The 24,628-nt window shown below is 43.4% G+C and overlaps 1 protein-coding gene across 1 annotated transcript; it reads left to right on the top strand.

Moving 5' to 3' along the window:
• The first annotated feature begins 23,130 nt into the window (after positions 1-23,130).
• Positions 23,131-23,760, top strand: LOC148783809 (uncharacterized). Its single transcript, XM_088872419.1, has one exon. The coding sequence runs from the start codon at positions 23,131-23,133 to the stop codon at positions 23,758-23,760; it is 630 nt and encodes a 209-aa protein (XP_088728545.1).
• The last annotated feature ends 868 nt before the right edge of the window (positions 23,761-24,628 follow it).

Raw genomic sequence — 24,628 nt, forward strand, 5'->3', positions numbered from 1 at the left:
CACATCTTGCTATGATTCTTTTTTTATGTAAAGTTATACTTCGAAACATGTCAGTAGATCATTGTGGATAGTTTTGGTAAAAACACAGAGCTAATGTCTCTGATGTCAAGGGTTTTGACCAACCAACTGAGGTTCATTTTCTTCCAAACCACTACCACTTGAAATAATTTTGAGTAAGCTTGAGATCATATGTTTAGAACTTTTTGAATTTCTCCCTAATTTGAGAGTTATATGATTAATTGTAACAATATGTCACCATGGACAGCTTTTATAAAACGTAGAATTTCTGCCTCCATTGTCATGGATTTTGACTGACTAAAAGGAGTCCATTTTCTTCCAAACCACTATCATTTGAACTCTTCATGAGTAAGCTTAAATTCACATGTTGATCACTTTTTAGAATTTCTTCTTGATTGTGAGTTATGGAGGAAATTTTAAAGACATGTCACTGCTTTCACTGCACAGTAGATTTTAGATGAATTATCTCCATTCTTTTGAACTTTTGAGGGGCCAAACAAGATCCAATTAATTTCAATCCACCCGATTTGAAAGATAGGTTTGTCTAGTATAAAATTGGTCTTGGAACCGTCTTCAAATTCCAAACGAATCGAAAGTTATGACCCTATTTACGACCAGATGTCACGGCTTGAAATTGCAGCTGTAACACTCATTTTGTGATATGGACATCGTTATCCTGTGAATTTGATACTGTCATTCTGTGATATGGATACTATAATTTTGTGATATTGATACTGTTATTCTGTAATATTAATACGGCCATTATGTGACACTGATACTATCTGATTCTGTTATATGAATACCATGATGCTGTTATTTTTTGCACTAACCACTACACAATGGGTCCTCCATTAGTAGTGAGTATTCTGACTCTGTTATATGTAAAACTAATATCTGTAATAGGACCACTACGCAATGGGTACTCCATTGGTAGTGGGGTATACTGTACTGGAATATGTGACTTCTGAGCACACATGAGGTGATATGTAACCGTTGGAGTACTGTGAATGTGTGAGCAGATGTGATATTAACCACTACGCAATGGGTCACCTATTGGTAGTTGGATATTGTGATATTGTGACTGTTATGTCATTATTTAGCATGCTTTAAGCGTATTACATGGCCATGATAGACACTAGTGAGGTGTGCACGAGGTGATATGTGACTTCCCGGCAATGCCTTAGGCAAATTGCAACGTTCGACATGGGTAGTCGCCTGAGTTATGTAATTGACTTGAGATGTGTGATTGACCTGAGTTATGAGATTGCCTTGAGATATATGATTTCCTAAGTTTTATGATCGATTTGCAAGATATGGGAGTGGCCTGATAGATAGCACTAGAGAGTGAGTTAGTGTCTGCTGATCTTGTTATGCTCTCTTGATTATGTTGATCTGTTGAATCAGATAAATTTCTAGTGTATATGATATCAGATATCTTATATTGCGTCTTCTCTACCATGAAAAGCATCATCCTATAATTATGACAAAATCGTGATGCATGACTCATGTTCTATGAGCATGGCTTAGAACCTTGATCTGTGTTGCGAGATAGTATTCATAGGCAGGGAAGCATGATATTGTGATGTACTTACTAGGATTTTTAGCTCATTCCTTTGCTTCCACCCTTGTAGATTGACGACTGCAGGTCGAAGACAGGCGGGCAGTGATCGTATTTAGTGGACTGAAGGCCCACGTTAGATTAGAAGATCTCCTTGTTTTTGTAGGTGTCAGCTGGCTATCGGCCGTACAATATTGTTTGTGAAGCTTTGTAATTTTATTAATAGGCTTTGAGGCCTTGGATGCATTGTAATATCTTGGATATTGTTGATGACCTTGGCGACTGTATATCCGTAATTTAATGGTTTTAATTTATTTCAGTTTTTAGTGCTTGGTGGACGAGTTTTATTGATTTCTTGTGGTTTACTTTGATTTTGCACTGTCAACACGTGTTGATGCCACTCCCACCTGAGTGACGTACGTGACCTTCGGTCGCGATCCCGCACTCTGTCGCCCTCTGGTTTGGGACGGCAGGGGTCAGGGGGTGGGGTCGTGTCATGGATGGGCCTTCTTCTCTCTCTCCTTTGTCATGAACGGCAGAACCCCATCATCGTCCATGTTTCTTTCTTCCTTCCTTCTCTCTCCTCTGTCAAGGACGGCAGAAGCTCATCGTCGTCTATGCATCCTTCTTCATTCTCTCTCCTCTGTCATGGACGACGGAAGCTCATCATCGTCCATGCTTCCTTCTCTCTTCCTTTTCTCTCACTTCTTCCTTCTGTCTCTCCGTTCTTTTATTTTCTCCCTTCTCTCCCTTTTCTCTTTTCTCTTCTCTCTTCTTTCTCTCCACATTCCTCTCTTCTCTTTTTTTCTCTGTTCTTCTCTTCCCTCTCCTTTCTCTTCTATCACTTCTCTTTTTTTTCTTCTCCTTTCCTTCTCTTTTCTTCTATCTATTCTGTTCTCTGTCTTTCTCTCTTTGCTTTTCTTATCTCTCCTCTTTCTCCTTCTTTTCCTTCTTCCTCTCTCATTTAATCAGGGGACAAGTTTAGCACTATCACAGTAGTCTCGTCGTCAAGCAGTATTGTCGTCGTGCCGATCTAAGTTACCATGCCTGTCTTGCTGCCACGTCAAACTCGTCATTATGTCGGGCTGATTGATGTTGGTGTTTTGTCGTCGAGTAGTATTGTCGTCGTGCCGGTCCACGTTATTGTGCTCGTCTTGCTACCGCATCAGGTCAATCATCATGCTGATCTAGCCACTATGCTAAGCTAGCCACTCAGTCAAATGTCTCTTTCTTTTTTTTTCTTCTCTCTTCTTCCTTCTCCCAGCCCTCATCTCATCAATTTTTCTCTTTTCTCATTTGAATGTGCATGCCTGTGTGCATTCATCCAAAGACAAGGTGGGGTCCCTTGGCCCACTTGTTTTGCAAAATTAACCATGTGTGTGTGATCGCAGAAACATAAGAATATAGGCCAAGGGAGGTGATTCCGATCCAGCTGTATGACTGGGGGGATTTCCAATGTGATCTAAGAGGGCGCCCATATGAGCCAGTGAGGTGTGTCCCGCCTCACGACAAATTCCTCTCTCGTTAGTTGGTATACCTGCCTTTGTTCTTGAGCAAGGTTCCCGAGAGACCGATTTTAAGTCTCATATTACCTTTGAAACCGAGGCACGTGTCACCAGATCATCAAGATCCATGGGCAAGATCTAGGTACCTAACCAGAAGAAGGCAGAGTTATCATAGGCAATGAAGACCGAAATTCAAGAGGCCCTTGAAAACGTCCAGAAGATCATGAATTCTAGGGCATTTTGAGTGCTTAGACCTTTTTCCAATCCCTTTTTTTTTAAAAAAATTGTAACCACAACTGTGTAATCCTTTTTGCATATGGAATGAATGATCTATGCTCTTCATCTTTGATTTGTAAACCTCTCTTTTTCATTTCCATGGTTTGTTCTTCTTTACTCATGGCTGCATCTTTTGTTTATCTTTTTTGACCAACCATTGTCAGGGGGTAAGAGATGAGCTTGGAGATCTGTTTTACATGAGAGTGAGATTGAACTACATCGTATGTGACTTGAACGCCTACTCGGGTTTTCGTCCGAGTCCTTGGGGTGTGTGTCATTTCTAGTTTTCACAAGAACCCCGTATCTTCTTTTTTTTTTTTTTTTTTTGTGGCTCTTTTACTCATGGTTTTTAAAGCATGTCCACCATTTTTTCATTTTTACTCACGATGCCCTTGCGGGTTTCCATCATGCCCATTTTTTTGTTTTGACATATTTTGCTCATAACAGATGATAACACTATTACGCCCATCATTTTTTTCCTTTTTCTTTGACTCGTTTTACCCGTGACGCCCTTGTGGGTTTCTGTCACGTCCATTCTTTTTGAGGAGGCAGTTTTAAGGTCATGTTGTCGTTACCATAGAGAGGCATGTTTAAGGTCGTGCCTTCAAGACTGCCGATTTGGTGTGTTTTAGGGTCTTCCACCAAGATCGAATGAAGGAAATTTAAGGTCACACCTTCGAGACCATATGTGATGAAGTTTAACTTCATGCCACTAGGACGTGTGTTAATAGTTTAGAGGTCGTATAGCTTGGCCCTTAGCTCAGGAATAATAATTTTTCAAATATCTCCCATTGATTAGGGGCATAGTGTCTTCACCTTTAGCATTGACCAATACATAGGCTCCATTAGGAAAAGCCTTCTTAACCACAAATGGCCTTTCCCATTTTGGTTCGAACTTTCCCTTAGTTCAACCATGAGTGATGATAGGTCTCCTTACTGCTAAAACCAGTTCCCCTCTCACGAATGACAATATTTTGATTGACTTATCAAAGGCTCGTTACGTATGGTTCTTGTGAATCTCAAGGCTTTGTTGTGCTTGCAATCTCTTTTCATCAAAGTGTATCTAGTTCTTGATGGCGAAGGGTAGCATGTTCTTCCTCCGTCTTTCCATAGTGAAGGGATATTCTGAGAGAAGGCAATTGAATTTCTAAAGGAAACACAGCTTCGCCCCTATATACCAGAGAGTAGGGGGTCAGGCCGTGATACGATAAGCCCATAGAATTTCAGAGAGCCTTTCATGTCAATCTCTCTTAGTTTTGGAGACATACTTTCTTAAAGCAACATAAAGGGTTTTGTTAAAAGCTTCGGCCAATCCATTAGCTCTTGGATGGTACATGGTTGAGTATTTCCATTTAAACTTGAATTGGTTGACCAGTTGGTCAATTTGATTACTTCGAAAGAAGTGATTCAGTCAGGCACACTGAATTTGTATATGATATGGTGACGTACGAAATTGGCCACTGCAAGTCTGGGGACATTTTTGAGCTGGACAACCTCCACCCATTTAGAGAAGTAATTTGTGGCAGCAAGTATGAACACGTGCCCCAAAGAAGAAGGTGGATCAATAGGACCTATAATGTCCATGCCTCACAGAGCGAAAGGCCAAGACGCCACTATTGGGTGAAGAGGTTCAAGAGCTTAGTGAATGAAGCTTGAATGAATTTGACATACCAGACAACTCTTTGCAAACATAAGGGAGTCAGTATTCATAATAGGACAATAATAGCCTATCCTGATGATCCTAATGTACAGCTTAGGACCAAAGTGACGCATCCCACAGACTCCAGCATGAACTTCTTTGAGCACGTGGTTTACTTCTTTTTTATGGATGCGTCTGAGCAGTATATCATTATAGGATATTCGAAATAAGATATCGTCATGACACACATATCGTGTGGCTGACCTTCGGATCTTATTGCACTCAACAAGGTCTTCGGGAAGCCGATTATGTTACAGATACTTTGATGGGGATGCGCCAATCTGTTACTGGTTCCACTTCTGCACACATATGCTTTATTAATTCTGACTCTTCCCCTCTTTCCTCATTTCCTTCTACAATCATGGGAGATTCTTGAGAGCTGCACGAAGTTTGTGCATTCTTCTCATATGTAATTACTGCCCCGAATGGGAAAGGAGGGCATTCTTTCAACAATTGCTCCTCGCCTTTATTGTCGAGTTTTTTAACAAACTCAACACATCTCCATGCTGCTACCTATACTAGCGTGGGCCCTTTTATCGTTGCTGCTAACTTAGCGAGCACGTCGGCTTGTGCATTAAGCCTTCAAGGTACATGCTCAAGATTAACCTCCTCGAATTCAGCTATCAATTATTTGGCAGTATTGAAGTAAGCCTTGAGATTTTCCTTCTTTAGATTGTATACTCATTTGAGTTGCCTGATGACCAACTCTGAATCTCCATAAACATTTCAGGTTCATATGGGAAGCAATCTCCAAGCCTATGATGAGTGCTTGATATTCTGCTTCATTATGCGACTCTATCACCAAGAGAGAGAAGGACAAAGGGACCAAACCATCGCGAGGGGTAGAAAATACTACTCCGACACCACCTTTCTCGGATTTGAATGTCTCGTCAAAGTGCATCTTTTAGTCGCATCAGACTTCGGCGTGAAATACTTCTTCATCTGGTAAATCATCGATTAAGGGAGTATCAGCTGATAGAGGGTGTACAGCCAAGAAATATGTAAGGGCTTGACCTTTGATATATTTTTATGGAACATATGTGATGTCAAACTCCATGAGGATTAGTGACCATTTCACAAGTCGGCCTGACAACAAGAGAAATTTTATAAGAGATGCTCGAGAGATGGGCAGAACCGAATGTGCAAGCGAATAGTGTTGGAGTTTTTGTACTGCGAAGATGAGGGACAGACACATCTTCTCTATTAGGGAGTAATTCTCTTCAGCCCCTTGCATCCTTCAACTCAAGTAATATAGAGTTATTTCTTTCCCCTCGTCATTGTTTTGAGCAAGCAGAGCTCCAAGTGACTCATCTAGTGCAATCACATATAGAGTAAGGCGTCTTCCTGAAATTGGTGCAGAAAGAACCGGGGTTTCTTCATGGAGCATGTCTTCAAAGACAGTGGTCATAGCCTTTGATAGGCGGCTCTAGCATTTTTGAGGCTGAAAGGCATCACTGTGTAACAAAAGACTCCCTTCAGAGTTAATAAAGTAGTGAACTCTTTGTCTTCTGAAGCCATCCTAATTTGGTTATACCCTGAATAACCATCCATGAAAGAGAATTCTTGGCAGTTGGCGGTTGAATCTATCAGAAACTCTGTGAAAGGGAGTGGGAAATCACATTTGGGACAAGCCGTATTCAAGTCATGGAAGTCAATACAGACCCTGATCTGCCATTTTTCTTCTTGACTGATACAACATTAGCCAGCCATTTCGGGTATTAACTTCTCAAATAAAATGTGTCATCTTAAGCTTGTTCACTTCTGCTTCGATCTGGATTTCCAAATCAACTCTGAACCTTCTCGATTTTTGCTTGACGAGCTTGGAAGATGGGTCAATTCCCAACCTGTGAACTGCAACTTGAGGATCAAGTCCCAGCATTTTTTCATAATGCCAAGCAAATACCTCTCTATTGGCTCACAAAAAATCAATATACTCCTTCTTTTCTTCAGGGGGCTTAATGGCTAAGATAAAAGTGGGCCTTGGGTCAATTTCATCACCCAAGTTTACTTCTTCTAAGTCATCAGCCATGGCATGGCCACCATCTTCCAAGCCTTCCAGAGCCTCTCTTATCTCTTCTTTACTTAGTGGCATAGAATTAGCGGCTTGCTCAGGAATTTCAAGGACCTCACTGCTTGCTTCACAGATGATGGTTATTCTTCTGTCTCTTTGGCTCCTAAACTCTTAGGCTCCTGAATAGTCTGGGTAACTTTTGTTATTTCTTGAGGTTCATGGGAAGTGACCTCTTGAAAAATAAGTTCAAGGGGAGATGGTGATTGATCAGTGAAGAAAGACCACGGGGGTAGGCTTGGGTGCCCCGGGTAACCAATGCCTTCCTTTTTAATATGCTGAGACGATGTGGTCGCGATGAGGGCGAAGGTGCCAACATTCCTTTGCCATTGTTCAACCCCCGGTTGCTGGACCGCTTGTGTAGTCCATCTTCCTCATAATCTGGGGTAAAACATGGTAAAGGAGTGGGAACGGGTCTTGGGGGAGCAACTTCCTCCCTCTTGGCATTTCCTTTTCTTATAACCTCCACTTGGCTAAGCAAATCTTGTACCTATCCCTTCAGCTCTACAATAGAGGCTTACCTTTGAGCTTCATATTGCTGCTCAGGGGTGCTAATGTAGTCACAAACAGGGGAGGAAGGACCACTCATCCTCTTCTGATGTGTGATTCGAGTTCCCATTACTGAGGTTGGGAAAATACAAGGTTTTTTAGGAATCTCACATGTAATTGGCTTGATCGACAAGGTAAGAACTACCCTTCTCCCTTTCAAACACTGGGCAATGCAAAATTTCAAGAATTTGCAAGACTTTGGGGGAATCTTGTTGGTAGAGAGATGAAGGAACGGGGTAAGAAATATCTTCCTCCCTTTTAGGGATTGGGATATGCAAGATCTCAAGGATTTGTAAGACTTTGAGGGAATCTTGGAGGACTACCTTGAGCTGGTTTGTGGGATAGTTAACCTGGGGAGTAAAGGAAGCATCATTCTCCACTTTTTAGACTGGCATGTGCAAAACCTTTTGGTCAGTTTTTTGTTCTACTTTAGCCAGCCGTGCCATCTCAGCCTCAACGAAAGAAATGGGGATATGTAACACCTTCATTCCACCATGAGCATAAGTGACTGTAGGTCTTAGCTGGCTCAAATTTGTGGCTTCCCTTTTACCATACTCAATCTGAGCCTCCACCAGAAGAGATTCTTGTAAGGAGGGAATAGAGGGTGAAGCTTCTCCTTCGTGTTCTTGAAATGGTATATCTTTCGGGGATGTGGGGAGATTTCCATCAACAGGTGTCAGAGGGATCACATTTTCATATCTCTTTTCTTCTTGAAACATGTAATTAAGTGAACCTATCATGTCTTCCACATCTTCATGAGAGGTCGAAGCAATCTCTCTCAATTTTGGGTTCATACTGGTTTCCATAGGTAACATCTGCTCTTGAGAGCGCATTGAGTCTGCAAAATAGTATTTTGCATCAACATAGTGTGACTCAGCTATGGGAACAGCCTCTTGTTAGCATAGATCGTGTGTTGCCTTCCATCCCGACTATATTTGAAGTATTGATGGAGTGTGGATGGAACTACCCCATGATCATGGAGCCACGTACAACACAATAGGATATTGTGAGAGGTGTATGAATGAATAACATGGAAGTATTCAAATCTCCAATCTTGAGCTTAAGACAGATGACATCAGCTGGTTTTTCTCCTGACTGATTAAACCCTTTAACTATTAAGCTTGTAGGCTCAAGCTGCTCAACGCTTAACCCAATTTGAGTAAGAATTCTTAGAGGCATAAGGTTCAGTATTGATCCCCCTTCGCGCATGATCCAGTTGATCTGACATGCGTGCAGATCACCTGTCACAAAGAGAGGTCGATTATGGAACTTCTGTCCCAATTGTAGGTCATCATCTAAGAATGTGATAGCCATGCAACTGTTAAATATTGTAGGGTCTACCTCAACTCGTTCGACTTTCGTTTCATATACTTCAAGATAGGAGAGAGCCTGTATCAAAGCCATACGAAAGTCCTTGAGTAACATGAGAGCATCATAGACACTCAAGAGAGTAGGAAGCTTCCTCAAGGGCCTAATCACATCATATTTGACTTTGTTGGCCTCATGAAGGGTGGTTCCTTGGTTTACCATTAGTTTTAGAGGGTCAGGTGGTGATGGAGTGGTTTTTGAAGAGGAAGCTTTAGCTAGAGCCATCAAGGAAGAGTCAGTTGTAGTTATGGGATTAGAAAGAGAAGGTTGGCAGGATTTTGCAGCCGGAATAGGCATAGGTAAGATAGGGCAAGATGAGGGTTCTGACGGTACAGGAATTTTAGTGTGCGAAGGTGAACAGTCAGAGTAAGAGACAAGTAGAGGCCCAGGGTTTTTTAAGAGAGGGGATGGTTTATGAAGAGAGGTGGATGGGTATGAATAGGGAACCAGTGGTGGTCCAAGATATTTCAAGAGCTTAGATGGAGCTGGTCTCTAGATTGACTTTAACCTCCTTCCTGACCACAACGTATTTGGTCAACAAGAGCTGTTGTGCTTCCTTCATGAAACACCAGCATATGACATTCCTCATAATTTGAAGAACTTCCTCCCTTTTAGTTCCTCCGTAGCGACGTGATTAGGAATTTGAGAAGACTAGCAACCCTATTGAGCATCTACGATTCTCTCATATTGTTGAACGACTTCCACATGGCCTTGGTACAAGCCCTTTCCCAGCCTGACATGTATCAAGCTGAGGCTGAACAGGTCGAAGTAGATCCCACAATTTTTAACAATTGCATGGTCGTTACCCTTTCAGATGATGGTCTCCAATTGGGGGAAAGATTTCATATCCGGCCTTTGTTTGTAACCAGTGAGTTGCATGCTCACCCAATAAACCGAATCATGCTCGATGGAGGGTATGTGATAAATTTCATTCCAAAGAGAATCCTCACTCGTATAGGGGTGGGGGTCAAGCGAATGAAGCCTACGAACCTCACAATTCAAGGGTTCAACCAATCGAGGGAAAAGCTAGCCGGTACCATTCGTCTTCGCCTTCAAATCAGTGATTTGAATGCCTATGAACAGTTCCATGTGATAGAAATTGATACCTCTTACAACATACTTCTTAGTCGTCCTTGGCTCCATAACCATGGGGTGGTTTCATCCATCCTCCACCAATGTTTCAAGTATAGTCAAGATGGAAGGCCATGCATGGTATATGCTGAATAGACCTTTTCCAGTTGTTGAGGCACACTATGTTGACGCAAAGTACTACTATACGAACTCAGTGCGAACTCAAGAGTAAGAGTTGCCTATGGAAGCCAAGACGAGCCATACCATGAGAGAAATTGTTGATACTGCTCCTGAGGATGTTAAAGATATGGCTGGATCACTTATGGACATGTTCGAAGAAGAGCGACGGTATGGTAAGATAATTCCATTGACCCCAGTTGATGCAAACCTTCCCTGCTCCCCTTTCGAGATAATGCCTCACTATCATGAGGGAAAAAACTCATCCTCTCATCCCCACCTTGAAGAGCCATATTTTGTTGTAGCCCAGACAGATCAAATCAAGAGAGAAGAGGAGATTAATGATCTCGCCACCTTGGCCCAATGATCACCTATACCCATGACAATGAGTAGGTGCTCTATATCCCAATTCCCATGTTGCAAGCAGAGGTTGCCAGTCGTGCTGTCGAGTCCAACGATAACCATAAAAAGGTCTTACAAATCCCTGCCTCTTTGTCAAAGGTAGATGCGCATGACTATCAAAAGGTCTTGCAAACCAAGAGTGGATGCGCACGACCATCAAAAGGTCTTGTAGATCCCAATCTCTTTGCTGAGAGTGGACCCAGCTCGTCAAGTTGCAATAGTTAATGTTCCGCCTCCCACCAAAATCTTCACCAACACTCCCACTTCTTAGTATGAGGTTGACAATCAATTCATTACTACTGAGCTTAGGATGTAGTTACAAGACTTGTTAAGTCAAATAGAGGCTATTAGAAAAGGGAAAGTCAAGGTGAAAGCAGTATTGCCTCCACCCCCACTTCTTCCCCATTGCCTGGTTTTGTACTGGAGTACCAAAATGTCAATACAACATGACTCTCCCAAGGCTCTACCTCTATAGCATCATGGCCCCACCAAATGGGATCTATATAGTTCTTAAGCCCATCAAATCATGAAAAAGATGGACTAGGAGCCGGTCATTAACCAGGGATTGAAAGACGGTAAAGCGATGATATCACCCTTTGTAGTCATTGAGACCATAGCATCTCAGCATATGAGAAAACAAGGCCTTGGATATACAGGGCATGCTTACTCACCTCCCCGTCATTCTTAGTATACCAAACAGCCCATGTGACGGTATCCCAAGAGCTGCCATAAAGACCCCTAAAGTTGCCATTCTTGAAGAGGTTGTCCCTTTAGGTTCTCAAGAGGATGAAGCAGAAGCTCCTCATATCCCTCAAGAACCCGAAACCATGAAAGTAAAAGAGCTACTGACCATTGAGTAGAAGATGGAAGTGATCGACTTCAAGGAAATTTCTGACCCTTTATCCCCCGATGAAGCAAAGAAGGAAGAAGAAGTCTCTCCTAGCCCATGAGAGCCTGAAACTTGCGAAGTAAAAGAGCTATTGTCTGTCAACCAAAAGATGACAGTGCTCGAATTCGAGGAGGAACTTTCTCATCCCCAACTCTCTAATGAGGAGGAGATGGAAGAAGAACCCGAAGTGTTAGAAGATAGCAGTCAAGCCACAACTGATGACTTAGAGGAGATAAACTTAGGTGATGAAACTGACCAGAGACCAATCTTCATTTTAGTCATCATACCCTCTGAAGATAAAAAGAAATATGATGCCTTCCTTCAAGCCAACCAGGATATCTTCACCTGGCATTATCATGAGATGCCCAGACCTGACCCCGAGGTTGTAATTCATCAGCTTGGAATTGGCCCGTCTTTAAAATTGGTGAAGAAAAATTCGAGGAGATTTTAAGCTGATGCTGAAATACAGATTGATGCTAAGGTGAAAAAGCTCAAGGTGGCCGGTTTCATCAAAGAAGTGAAGTACCCAAAATGGCTGGCTAATGTTATGTCAAACAAAAAGAAGAATGGTCAATTCGGGTCTACATTGACTTCCGTGACTTGAACACGGCATGTCCGAAAGACGACTGCCCACTTCCTTTTACAGAAATTCTCATTGATTCAATTGCCAATTTCCAGGCCTTCTCTTTTATGAATGGTTATTCGGGGTATAACAAGATAAGGATGGCCCCTGAAGACGAAGAAGCTACAGCCTTCTTGACACTCAAGGGAGTCTTCTGTTATATTGTGATTCCATTCAGGCTAAAAAATGCAGAGACCACTTATCAAAGGGCTATGACGACTGTCTTCGAAGACATGCTGCATGAAGAAGTGGAATGCTACGTAGATGATCTCGTAGTAAAGTCTGGTGAGAGAAGCACCCACATCCAGAATCTTGAATGAGTCTTTGAGCAACTCCATCTTCACCAACTCAAGATGAACCCCCTAAAGTGTGCCTTTGGCATGCGGTCAGGAAATTTCTTGGACAGTGACCATGTGAGAGGCTTCAGTGGTCTCGAACGCCTTCTTGAGGCTTTCCAACTGTATTTGACCTTTTTGAATCAGTCCTTCGATGTAGTCTATAAGGGTGAAGCAATCTTGGATTGGATGCCCCAACATCCGGTATTATGCACAATACCTCTTGTTGTTCACGAGTCCGACCTCATTTGGCCTTTTTGCCTCAAGAAGGGCAATTATTCCTTGTTCAAACAGCATCCGACGGAGGGTCGGGACCCATTCCTTGTCGAAGATGTAGACCTTGTTCCTCTTTCCTTCCCAATAGTCCTTTCGATAGAGGCCTTGAGGTGGGGGCACCCTATTGTAGGACTGTGATGGTTGTTGCCCTTGCTGAGGGGTCCCCTAAGTTTTTAAGGGCAATATGTCCCTGAAAGTGTCCAAGGTTTGAAGAGGGGCTTGGTCGATAGGCTGTTTGGCCGTTGAAACGGTGACTGCCGCGCTAATCTCACTTCTTTGCTCGCTGCCCCGAGGATTAGTGCGACTATTACCAGTATACCAATTGACTCCCCTGCCCGAGGGTTGCGATCGGGCTCCCCGTGGTTCTTGAACAAGCTTTCTATATAGACTGACTTAGAAATCAGATCCGAAATAGTAGTGGGGTTTGAGGCTTCAACATGCAAAGAGATCTCAGGTCGCATATTGCGAACACAAGTATGTACTGCATTAATTTATGGCATAGGGTTACTTTGGTACATGGCTAAATCCATTCATCTGGCGATGAACTGATCAACGGGTTCATCTGGTCCTTGGGTCATGGTAAGAAGTTTTATGGCTTGCACTTCCCTCTCAACCTCATAGAAGCGTTTATAGAATAAGTGCTCCATCTCTTCCCAGGATTGAACAGAGTTCGACGAGAGACAAGCATACCACCTGAATACCGGTCCGTCTAGGGTTTCCACAAACTTACGGAGAAGGAGTCTACCTTCTGAGGTTGTTTCTTGCCATGCAGACACAATGTCTGCAATATGCTGATGAGGCGAGCCCATGCCATTAAAGACTGGAAGTCTCCCTTTTGGTAATTAGCTGGGAATGGCAATAAGTCAATGAATGCAGGGTAGGACTTGCAATAGATGGTTGTCTCCCGTACCCCTGGAATTTGCCTATTCTGTAACTTGTGACTGACCATAGCGTCAATATCGGCTTGCGTAACTGGGTGAGAAGGAGGAGCCTGAGGCATCGTGGGGAGAGAATAACTATATGCCGACGGAGGAGGTGGTTGCCTAAGCACCTCATCTGCGAAGTGCGGTATCTGTGGTGAACTGGACCCATGATGGGATGAGTTTGCCAGGGTTCTGGCATCTCTACTTGATTAAGCCTCTCCACCATTAGATTGATGAGCTCTTCAAATTGGGTTATGCGATCTTGAGGCTCATCATTAGCTGGGTTAATGACCATAACATGAGCCCTCTCCTTGGGAAATGAGGCTTCTGACTTATCAGGGGCTCTAAACCACCGGGTGACGCAGTCCGGGAGGCCAATCATAAGGGGTTGGGTGTGCCCCGACTGAGCTTGAGCTATAGTGGTAGACCGAGTCATCATTAGTTCGCGACGGTCTTGGGACCATGAATTTTGATAACTTAGGTCATCTCCAACAACTTCGATGGCCATGCATTGTTCCCCCCTTCTTGTCTTGGACTCCATTGTTGGTTGTAATGGGTTATCCTTTAGGAAGTTAAGGGACTCATGTACCGCCTGTGTCTCAGGCTTCTTCTTCTGAGTGAGCCGCACGCCTTTCTTGTGCTTGATCCTCAAATTCCAGTATACCTTCTCCCAAAACTATAACTAGAAGCAGGATTGAAGGTGGTTGGCTCTTCTTAGGGAGGCATAGGCCACCTTCATTAGTTGAGGCAGGGAATGAGGACCTGAGAGGGTAGGTTCTACAGCTTCCTTGGGTGGTCGTGGTTCGATTGGGAGAGATGGGGGATGTTGATCTTTCTTAACCATTGGAGCTCTCCCCCAAGCTCGTCTTCAAGAGCCAATGGTCATACAGGATTGGTGAGGGGACTGGAAAAGGGTACTCGTTGGGAACGTCTTTGAATACCAAGTAGTCAGCTGCTTTGATGGAATAGGTGAGGTGAACAGGGGCGAGGGCATACGCCAATGACCTTTACCCTTGGAGCTCGGGGCAGACCGAGGGTCAAGTGAATGTGCACGGTTCACATAGGGCTTAAAGGTGACTTGGGGGCTCGAATAGAAGGCCCGGCTTCTGGAATGCTGGCCTCAAGAGCTGATGTGCGTGACAAGTTGGCCTTGTGACCACCACTCATGGGCTATGCAAATATGTGTGAATGGGGCCGACGAGGAGGTCACCGTCAGTGGGCTCGTGGTGGCGTGGCTTTGGTGCCACCCTGAGCTGAGTGATAGAGATGCATCATGCTCAATGACGCAACCTTCAAGTTTCCCTCGTGTGTGGGGCTAGGTCCTAAAAGACTCTGCTTGTGACAATGTACTAGGGTAGTCCTGGGGAAACCCTGAGATGTGGACCCAGTAGGTAAATTGCGAGTCATAGCAAATGGGTGAGAGGGAGTGGCCTTGAAGCCTCCTCTTTATGTGGAACTGCCAAGAAGGCTGGCGGTTCGGAATGATGGAGAGTGGAGGGTGGCCGTGTGGCAACCCACAAAGGCAATAGTAGTCATTCTGTCAATTGCAGAAGAGAGAGAAGTGGCCTTTCGACTGCCCCGAGCAGTGGGACCGACAAGTGTTTTGCCAGTAACTGTGTAAATGTGATGAGAGGTGGTCGTAGTGCCACCAATGCAAGTGACACCAACGGGTGGGCCGTTGATGTCGGTAGATGATGAGTAAGGGACTTGAGGGTCCCTTCTCACCTCAAGCCGGGTGAGAACCCTAGAGCACGAAACTTGGTCCATGCTCAAAAGAAAGGTAGGGAGCGAGGTTTGCGAAACCCCGTCCCTAGGGGACAAACTCACTAGTGTGGGGATGAAGAAATCCCCAACTCGGACGTAGGGATTAAATAATCCCTAAAACATGTGTGTGTGTGAAGAGTAGAATGCTTGGTGAGCAAACTAAACCGACGATAGGGTAGTGATGTCCCCAGTGGAGTCACCAAGCTGGTTGAGCCTTGATCTCATCGGGTCATATGACCATGAGCGGGGACCCGGATGTGTGGGTCTGGCTCGAGATTGCCCTCTCGGAAACCATAGTGTGTGAGGTGCACATGAGGGTAAGTACAAACTAATGAGAGAGAATTATGGGGTGTGAGGTGGGACCTACTTCACGATGGGTTCATAATACACTCGGGCAGTTGTGGGCGCCCTTTTAGATCACGATGAAAAGCCCCCAAGCTTGAGGCTGGTTCGGCTCTAACTCCCTTGCTCACACTTTGTGGCTCACAAACACACACACATAAGATTGTCAAACAAGTGGGTTAGAAGACCTTGACTTGTCGTTAGATAGGTCTATATGTAAAAGGTGGGGTGCGGGGATGACAAGAGACTATTTGTCAATTTGACAACCTTCCGACGCCATCTCGACAAACTATCTTATGTGAATAAATAAATTAAAAGAGTTCTAAAAGATGATTCATGTGGTCAGGACAAGGTTAACATAACGGTATATGAGAAGGAATAAAAGTCAAGAAAGTAGAAGCTCGAGAAAGAAAGAGAAAGGAGCTTAGAAGAGATAAAGGAAGAAAGGGTGTAAGACGATAGAGAGGGAGAAAAGAGAATGAGAGAGAGAAGAGAGAAAGGGAGAAGAAGAGAGGAGGAGAGAGAGAAAGAGATAATAAGAGACAAGGAGGAGAGAGAGGGAATGAGGAAGAGAGACGGAGAGAGACAGAGCGAGTAAGAGAGGGAGAGAGAAAGATTAAGTAAGAGAGAGAGCAATTAAGAGAAAGAGAGAAAAAAGAGAGAGAAAAAGAGAGAGCGAGGAAGAAGAGAGAGAATAAGGAAGAGAGAGGGAATGAAAAGGAGAGAGAGGAGAGCGGGAGGAGAATGAGAGGGAGAGAGAGCTGATAGAGAAATAGAGTGAGAGAGAGAGGGAGAGAGAGAGGATGAGAGGGAGAGAGAAGAGAGAGAGACTGAGGAGAGAGAGAAGGGAGTGAGAGGGAGAGGAGAGAGGTAGAGAACGAGAGAGAGATTGAGGGGAGAGAAGAGAAGGAGAGGGAGAGATGAGAGAGGTAGAGAATGAGAGAGAGACATGAAGAGAGTGAATGAGAGAGAGAAGAGAGAAAGAGAGCGAGTAAGAGAGAGAGGGAGAGCGAGTAAGAGAGAGAAATGAAGAGAAAGAGAGAGAGAGAAATGAAGAGAAAGAGGGAGAGAGAGAGAGAAAGTAAGAGAGAGTGAGAGTGAGGGAGAGGCAAGGAGAGAGAGATCGAAGGGAGAGAGAGAAAGAGAGCAAGAGGGAGGGTGAGAGAATGAGAGGGAGAGGAGAGAGAGAAAAAAAAGAGAGAAAGAAAGAATGAGAGAGGGAGGCAGGCCGGCGGCTTAGCCGTCAGCCCAATGAGGCGGGGTGAGAGAGAGAGAGAGAGAGAGGATAAAGAGAGAAAGAGGGGTGGGAGCCACCTACCTGATTAGGCATAAAGAGGGAAAGCGAGAGAGCTAGAGAGAGAGGCGGGTCAACGACTTAACTGGCAGCCTGATTAGATGTGGAGAGAAGACAGAGAGTGAAAGAAAGGGAGAAGAGAGAGATAGAGAGAATGAGAGAGGGAGGTAGGCCGACGGCTAGCCCAGTTGGGAGAGGGAGATAGAGAGAGAGAAGGGAGGGGAGAGAGTGAAAAAAAGGGAGAAGAGAGAGATTGAGAGAGAAGGCAAGAAAGAGAGAGAGAGAGAAAGAAGAGGAAAGGGAGGCAGGCTGGTAGTTTAGCCATCGGCCTGGTTGGGTGACGCAGAGAGGGAGAAAGAGAGAGAGAGAGAAAGAAGGGAAGGGAGAGAGTGAGGGAGAGGGAGAAGAGAGAGATACATAGAGAGAGGAGAAAAGAAAGATAAAGAGATAAAAGGAGAAAGAGAGGCGAGCTAACGGCTTAGTTGCCTGCCCGATTGGGTGAGGGCGAGGACGAGAGAGAGAGGGAGAGCGAGAGGGGGAGAAAGAGAAAATGACAGAGGGAGAGAGAAGGAGAGAGAAAGAGGGAGAAAGAAGGGGAGAAGAGAGAGAGAGTGGAAGAAAATAGAGATAAGAAAGAGAGAGAGAGAGACATCGGCCCAGTTGGATGAGAAAGAAGAGAAGGGAGAGGGAGAGAGTGAAGGAGAGAGAGAAAAAGAGAGAGAAGGAGAGAGGGAGGTGGGTCGACGGCTTAGCCACCGGCCTGATTAGGTGAGGGAGAGAGAGAGGGAGCGGGAGAGAGAGAAGGGGGAGAAAGAGAGCAAGAGAGAGGGAGAGAAAGTGAAGAGAGAAAAAAGGGGAGAAGGGAGAGAGATAAAGGAGAGAGAAGGGAAAAGAAAAGAGAAGAGAGAAAGAGTGAGAGGTTACCTAGTGTGGCTCTTGAACCGGACTGGGGGCTAGGTTTGAAGTGAAGGATTTCAAGTGGGGAGTGAGGAGTTTTAGGGTTAGTGGTGTATGGAAAAAGTTTTCTCTCTCCTCTCTTTGGGTGAAAGGGGTAAAGGAAAATATTGCAAGCCATGGGAAACTCAAACCAATTTCATTGCTTTTTTAGCTTTTGGGAAAAGTCTCATTAGCGTTTTTGAACTTAGGGTTACAAATGATTATATAACATCCCCTTGAAATAAGGGTGGATGCCCAAAACTAACTTAAATTGTTGAAAATTACACTTTTATTATTTAAATTTAAATCCCGTTTTTGGAGCAAAATGATCATTTTACCCCTACCCACAATCTTAGAAATGGCAACATCCAAAAACGGGCCATGGGCTATGGTGATCATTTCGGGCTCTTCCAACGACCTCCTAGTGAAAAAAATATTGTGAAAGTGATGGTCTCGAGAAGGTGATCGTTTTGACAAATTACTTGATCCTCTAATCGATGTGTTGAGCTCTTGACTAAATCCAACAAAAGATATGAAATTTGTGATCTTAGATCTTAGATCTTGTCCATTCTTAGACGTTTTGGTTTGATCTTTCTATAATAGAATGACGGGGAAGTCGCCATGATCGTTTTGTGACAAGAATGGCTCGATTTGGTGACTAGACCAGCTCTTTTCGAATTGATGAAATTGCTGGAATATGGATTCTGATCGTCAAAAAATTCCCCTTCTTGCAACCTCAAAATATAGCCTTTTCGATCGTTTATCACATATGATGCTTGCTTTGGATCGAAGCCCTTGATGACATCGTCAAAACTGACCCATTTTCAAGTCGATCCGAGGTCAGGGCTTCGTGATATAAACATTTCATCGAAAGGATCTCCTTCTTACAAAAACCTGTAACACATGAGTTTTTTTGAGCCTAGGATTTCTTCCATCTCGGTTTGTTATCATGGGTCGTGCCATAGACGTCGTTGAGATGAAGAACCTCCTAAAATTTGGGCTCGATTCGACTTAGGATAGAGAAGTTATGTATTTTGAAAATGATCCCAAAATCATAAGACACCGAGGGTACACCAGAACAATGTGTAACCTACCCTTTTGGGTAAGTTGGCCGTAGAAAGGTCCAGAACCGTTCAAATGAGCTGAAATTTGATATCTATGGGTTTTCAGACCTTTTGAATCCAACAGATGTGGTCTGGTGCACATCTGAAGCAAACCACGAAAGAAATCAAAGCAAACCACGAAAGAAAATAAAACTCCAATCACACAATCACAAACTAAAACTAGACAACCAAGCTCTAGACTGCATCTATAGATAAAGAGATCCAAAAGTATTTCTCATAAGTCCAAAGGCTCAATAACATTTACATGATTTCAAAAATAGACAAGGACCATATGGCTACTGTCATCCAAGATAAAGCATGGAGATCCAACTGTCAGCCACGATCGACAAACTGCCCGTCCACCAACCGTGGCTATCACTCTGCATATATGAAAGAAGAACGAGTGAGCTATAAAGCCCAATAAATAGATCAAGTTGCCATGCCATCCTGCCTATGACCACTCTTTTATAACAATACGCATGACGTTATGCTATCCTTATAAAACATGTGCCATGCCTCAAAAACGTCTCTACCAGTGTGTAGTGTATAAATCATGATAAAGCAATGACAATTCAGATCAATCACATATGTTACAGAGTAAACGTCAATTTAGTCATTCAACCATACAAGTCTTAACAAAATCAATGTATTTAGGTAAGTAACAACAATTTACAACTAACTCACTCCCTAGTTTCCCCTACTCCCGAAGTAGAAACCCTATTCATCAAGCTAAGTCAATTCCATTACTTAGGACTTCTACCATCACTCAGAAGGGAAAACAATGACAAATGGGTGACCTAATATCTTCACACAAACACACAGCCCCCAGCGCGCTTTGGGGATTTTGATAGGCGGTGGCCTTGCAAGACACGACCCTCTCCTTACGCCCTTCTGGCGAGAAAGCATTACATTACCAAATGATGATCTAATGCGTAGTGCCAACATAGATTTTGGGGGGGCGCACCCTGCCAACACACATTCATCCTAACTCACGTCCTATCATAAGGAGTCAGGGAAAAAATATCTTGACTCTCGGCACAAAGTCTGACCACTCAGGTCTTATTACATAGCACTTATCACAAAACACTTATCACATAGCTGACCGCACAGGTCTTATCACATGGCAATTATCATATGTCACTTATCACATAGCTGACCGCACAGGTCTTATCATATGGTAATTATTACATATCACTTATCACATAGCAAACCACACAGATCTTATTACATGGCAATTATCACATATCACTTAGCGAGTATCCAAATCATGCATACATATCACTATAGAACATGTATTATAATCATTTACGCATATCATAAATAGAGAATGTCTTACTATCATGCACACATATCTCATTAGCAACATATTCCCATGCTCACATAAAACATCAGTGTGTCATGCATACAATCATATTATTATGCTTAATAGTTTGAGAGACATCATCATGTCGTGTCATGCATATAACCGACCAACAGGCTCATTAGCTCTAAAGCTATCATGATACCATCTTTCTAGATTTGCAATTGTGAACAGGGTCCACCTTTTGGAGCATAACTTGGGATTCAAATTTCATTTTGGACCGAGAACACTTTTATAACAATATAGGTTCATTAAAACAAACCTTTCTTGAAGGGAGTAACCCTTAAATATTGGCCTAAAGTTTGCCAAACTGTTCGTGATTTTGAGTGAAACTTTTAGCTTGACACAGTAGCAAATACAGTGTGATATCTTAATAAAAAATCAGACATAATTCTCAAACTACATAGAATTTCATCATGCTTTCAAAATCAGTTTTGAAATATACACATTTATTATTTCATTTAGAAGTAGTTTGACTCCATTCTTATACATTTTGGTTAGTGAATAGTTCCACAAAACAACACATAGAGTTCATAGAAATCATTTCACAGTTCTGGCATACCTTTGAAAATGGCTCATAACTTTCAAACCAAAAGAGATATTGGCAAGAAGTCTTTTCTATCTTAAAATAGACTCAAAGTGGTACTTTCCCACAAAATTTTGTGATCAACAGAAGTGTTTTTTATGCTCAATTGATCATATAAAGGGGAGTCATAGTTCAGGAAAATTCATGTCTTCACAGTATAATTTTCTAGTGTCCTAGTACAAAAAATGACATAACTTCCAATCCACATGAATTTTTAGAATATACTCATTTATCTTTCATTTAGAAGTTGTTTGACCCTATTTTGATATGTTTTGGTCTATAAACAGTTCCACATAAAAGCATGCAGAGTTCTTGGAAATTCCTTTCATTCTTATGGCATACTTCAGAAAATGACTGATAATTTTCAGACCAAAAGAGGTATTCACATGATGTCTTTTCCATATTAAAAGTAGATTCAAAAGGGTACTTTACCACAAAATTTGATGATCAACAAGATTTCACATTCACAACCACATCCATTTTCACAATCACATCCCTATTCACAATTACATCTGTATTCATTCCTGAAATTTTCACACTTTGAGAAGCTAATTAAACAAAAAAAATGGAATATGGGAACTAGATCCACTTACAGCACTAAGTGAGACTCCCAAGTGCTTCACACAGTTTTCTCTCCAAAGTTCCAAGCTCCAAGTGTGGCTTAAGCTTAAGGTTCTAAGCTGGAGAGCAGGAGGACGAGGGTGAGAGAGAGAGAAAACACTTGAAAGGGGGTGAAAATTGGAGGTTTAAATAAACAAAGAGAGGGGGCAGCAACAAGCAATAGACAAGTGGCAAACCAGGGGCATGAAAGTACCACATGGCATGCAAGAGCCATAAAAGCAATCATGGGTTGTGGCGCACTTAGCAATGTCACGCGCTCGGCAGTGTCTTGAGCTTAGTAGCACCGTGCACTCTGCAGCGTCGCGCGCTCGACAGCGTCATGCGCTCGACAGCATCATGCACTCGGCAGTGTCACACGCATCGCGTCAACACTCACGACAGCAATGCGCACGACGACAACACACACGAATGCAACGGGCATGATGGCAACTTGCACGGCAGCATCGGGCACGGCGGCAGTGTTGTGCGTTATGCAGTGTTTACGCGCAAGATTGCCCTTGCTGATGACTCGCCGGCACACCACCATATGCTGGAAAGTTTGAGTCCTTACAAAACTTGGCGGGTGTTCTTAGGGAGTCAAGTGCTACCCCACATGCCTTTTAGGACCCATCCATCACCTTTTAAAAATTCGCTCCAGATCAAGGTTTATTTGAACAGTGCTTCCGTAGTCCGCCGGCATTTTGGTATCCACAAGCCTATGTCGCGTTTAGCTTTGTCTTTATTCACACCGGGGATACAAGTATCAAAAAATACCCTATAACACTCACGGATCTGAAAGTCATTCTCAAAAGGTTGAGGAGACATCAACTGAAGATGAATCCATTGAAGTGCACCTTTAGGGGTGAAATCAGGGAAATTTCTAGGCTTATTATGAGGCACCATGGAATCAAGAAATACCTAACCAAAATACATGCCATTCAAGAAATGCCTCCGCCAAGGAATTTGAGGGAGTTGAAATCTCTCCAAGGTCGGTTGACGTACATCCGAAGGTTCATATCCAACCTTTCGAGGCGATGAAAGCCATTTTCCAGGCTCTCGAAGAAAGACGTCCCCTTTGAGCGGGACGAGTCCTACCAAAATGCCTTCCATGACATCAAGGACTATTTACTGAACCCGCCAGTTCTCATAGCTCATGTACTCGACAAACTGCTCATTTTATATGTGACGACCTTGGAGGGATCGCTGGGTGCCCCTCTGGCCCAACATAATAAGGAAGGGCAGGAAGTAATGTTGTACTATTTGAGTCACACAATTATGTTAGCCAAGCACAATTACTCTCCCATCGAGAAAATGTGCCTGGCACTAGTGTTCGCAGCTCAAAAGCTACGACATCATTTGCTTGCTCACCTAGTGCAGCTAATTCTTGAGCTGATCCAATTAAATATCTCATGACGAGGATAGTCCTCTCTGGTCGATTGGCCAAGTGGACTTTACTCCTCATGGAGTTTGACATCACCTATGTCACACAAAAAGCTTTTAAGGGGAAAGCATTGGCCGACTTCTTAGTCGCTCATCCATTGCCCGAAGGGTCCCCTTTGAATGAAGACCTGCTTGTTGAGGAAGTTGTGTGCGCAAGTAAGCTTGCCTCATGGCCAATGTTCCTTGATGGTGCTTGTCAAAGAAAAGGCATTGGAGCAGGTATGATCTTCGTCACATCGGATAAGGGGCTCTTGCCTTATGCTTTCTCATTAAACGAGAAGTACTCAAATAATGACGTAGAATACCAGGCGCTAATCATCGGCCTAGACATGGCACTAGAACTAGACCTCGGGTCCCTCAACATCTTTGGTGATTCACAGCTGCTCGTCCGAAAGCTAAAGGGGATATATGAAGTCAGCAAGGATGAGCTCAAGCCATATTATAAAACCGCAAGGTGCCTCTTAGGGAAGATATATGAGGTTATTCGCATCCATATTCCCCAAGGATCAAATGTTCAGGCTGATGCATTTGCTAAGTTGGGAGCCGCCATGATCATCAGGCCTGGGTTACCACTTCAGATCCCCGTACAAGAATGGTGATCCATCCCTATGATAGAAAAGGTAGATCTAAAGACGAGGAAATATATGGACGGAGTCTCCCCCATACCCTCAAGGAGCTATGAGGAAATTAATGGAAGAACTTTCTCCCCAGATTATCGTTGCGGTGGCAGAAGAACCACGGCCAGATTGGCATCAACATTTCCTGAAGTACTTGGTCCATGGTCAACTCCCTGAAGTTAAGAAAGAAAGGCTAGCCCTTAAAAGGTGAGCCACGATATTCACCCTCCTCAATGACCAACTATATAGAAGTTCATATGACAGAATATTGCTAAGATGCCTTTTATACGATTAGGTACAAGCAGTGTTAAAGGAGGTGCATGATGGGGTTGTTTGAGGTCATTTTCCATCACTTGTATCCCCGGTGTGAATAAGGAGAGAGAAGTTCGCGACCTGGGTCCAAAGGTACCAAAATGCTTGTCGACTACGGAAGCCGTAGGTCAACAAGCCTTGATCCAGAAATGAAATTTCTGACAGTCTCATAATGGCCTAAGAAGGTTCAAGAGCATGCATAAGAGTCTCCTAAGAACACCTGCCAAGTTTCATCGCAATATGACGAGTTTTAGGTAGTGCAAACAACAAAACAGTTTCGGGAAATTCTGCCTCTATCATGCTGAAAATGGACTCCGAACTATAGCACCATTATAAGAGCATCAAATGATCTCCATACCATCATCGTTAGATTCGGGTACCAATTTTTGGCGCATTTGGATGCTTCTAGAGCCAGTTATGACCACATTACCCAAAATAGGTAGTTCCTATACTATTACGGTGCACCCTAGGTGAACCAGTTTCCATTAATGGAAATTTTGCTTTACAATTTCGGGGGCAAACTTCACATGGACTTATC

Source organism: Amborella trichopoda, chromosome 1 (assembly GCF_054954075.1).
Source record: "Amborella trichopoda isolate Santa Cruz 75 chromosome 1, AtrichopodaSantaCruz75HAP2 v2.0, whole genome shotgun sequence".
Classification (NCBI taxonomy): Eukaryota; Viridiplantae; Streptophyta; class Magnoliopsida; order Amborellales; family Amborellaceae; genus Amborella; species Amborella trichopoda.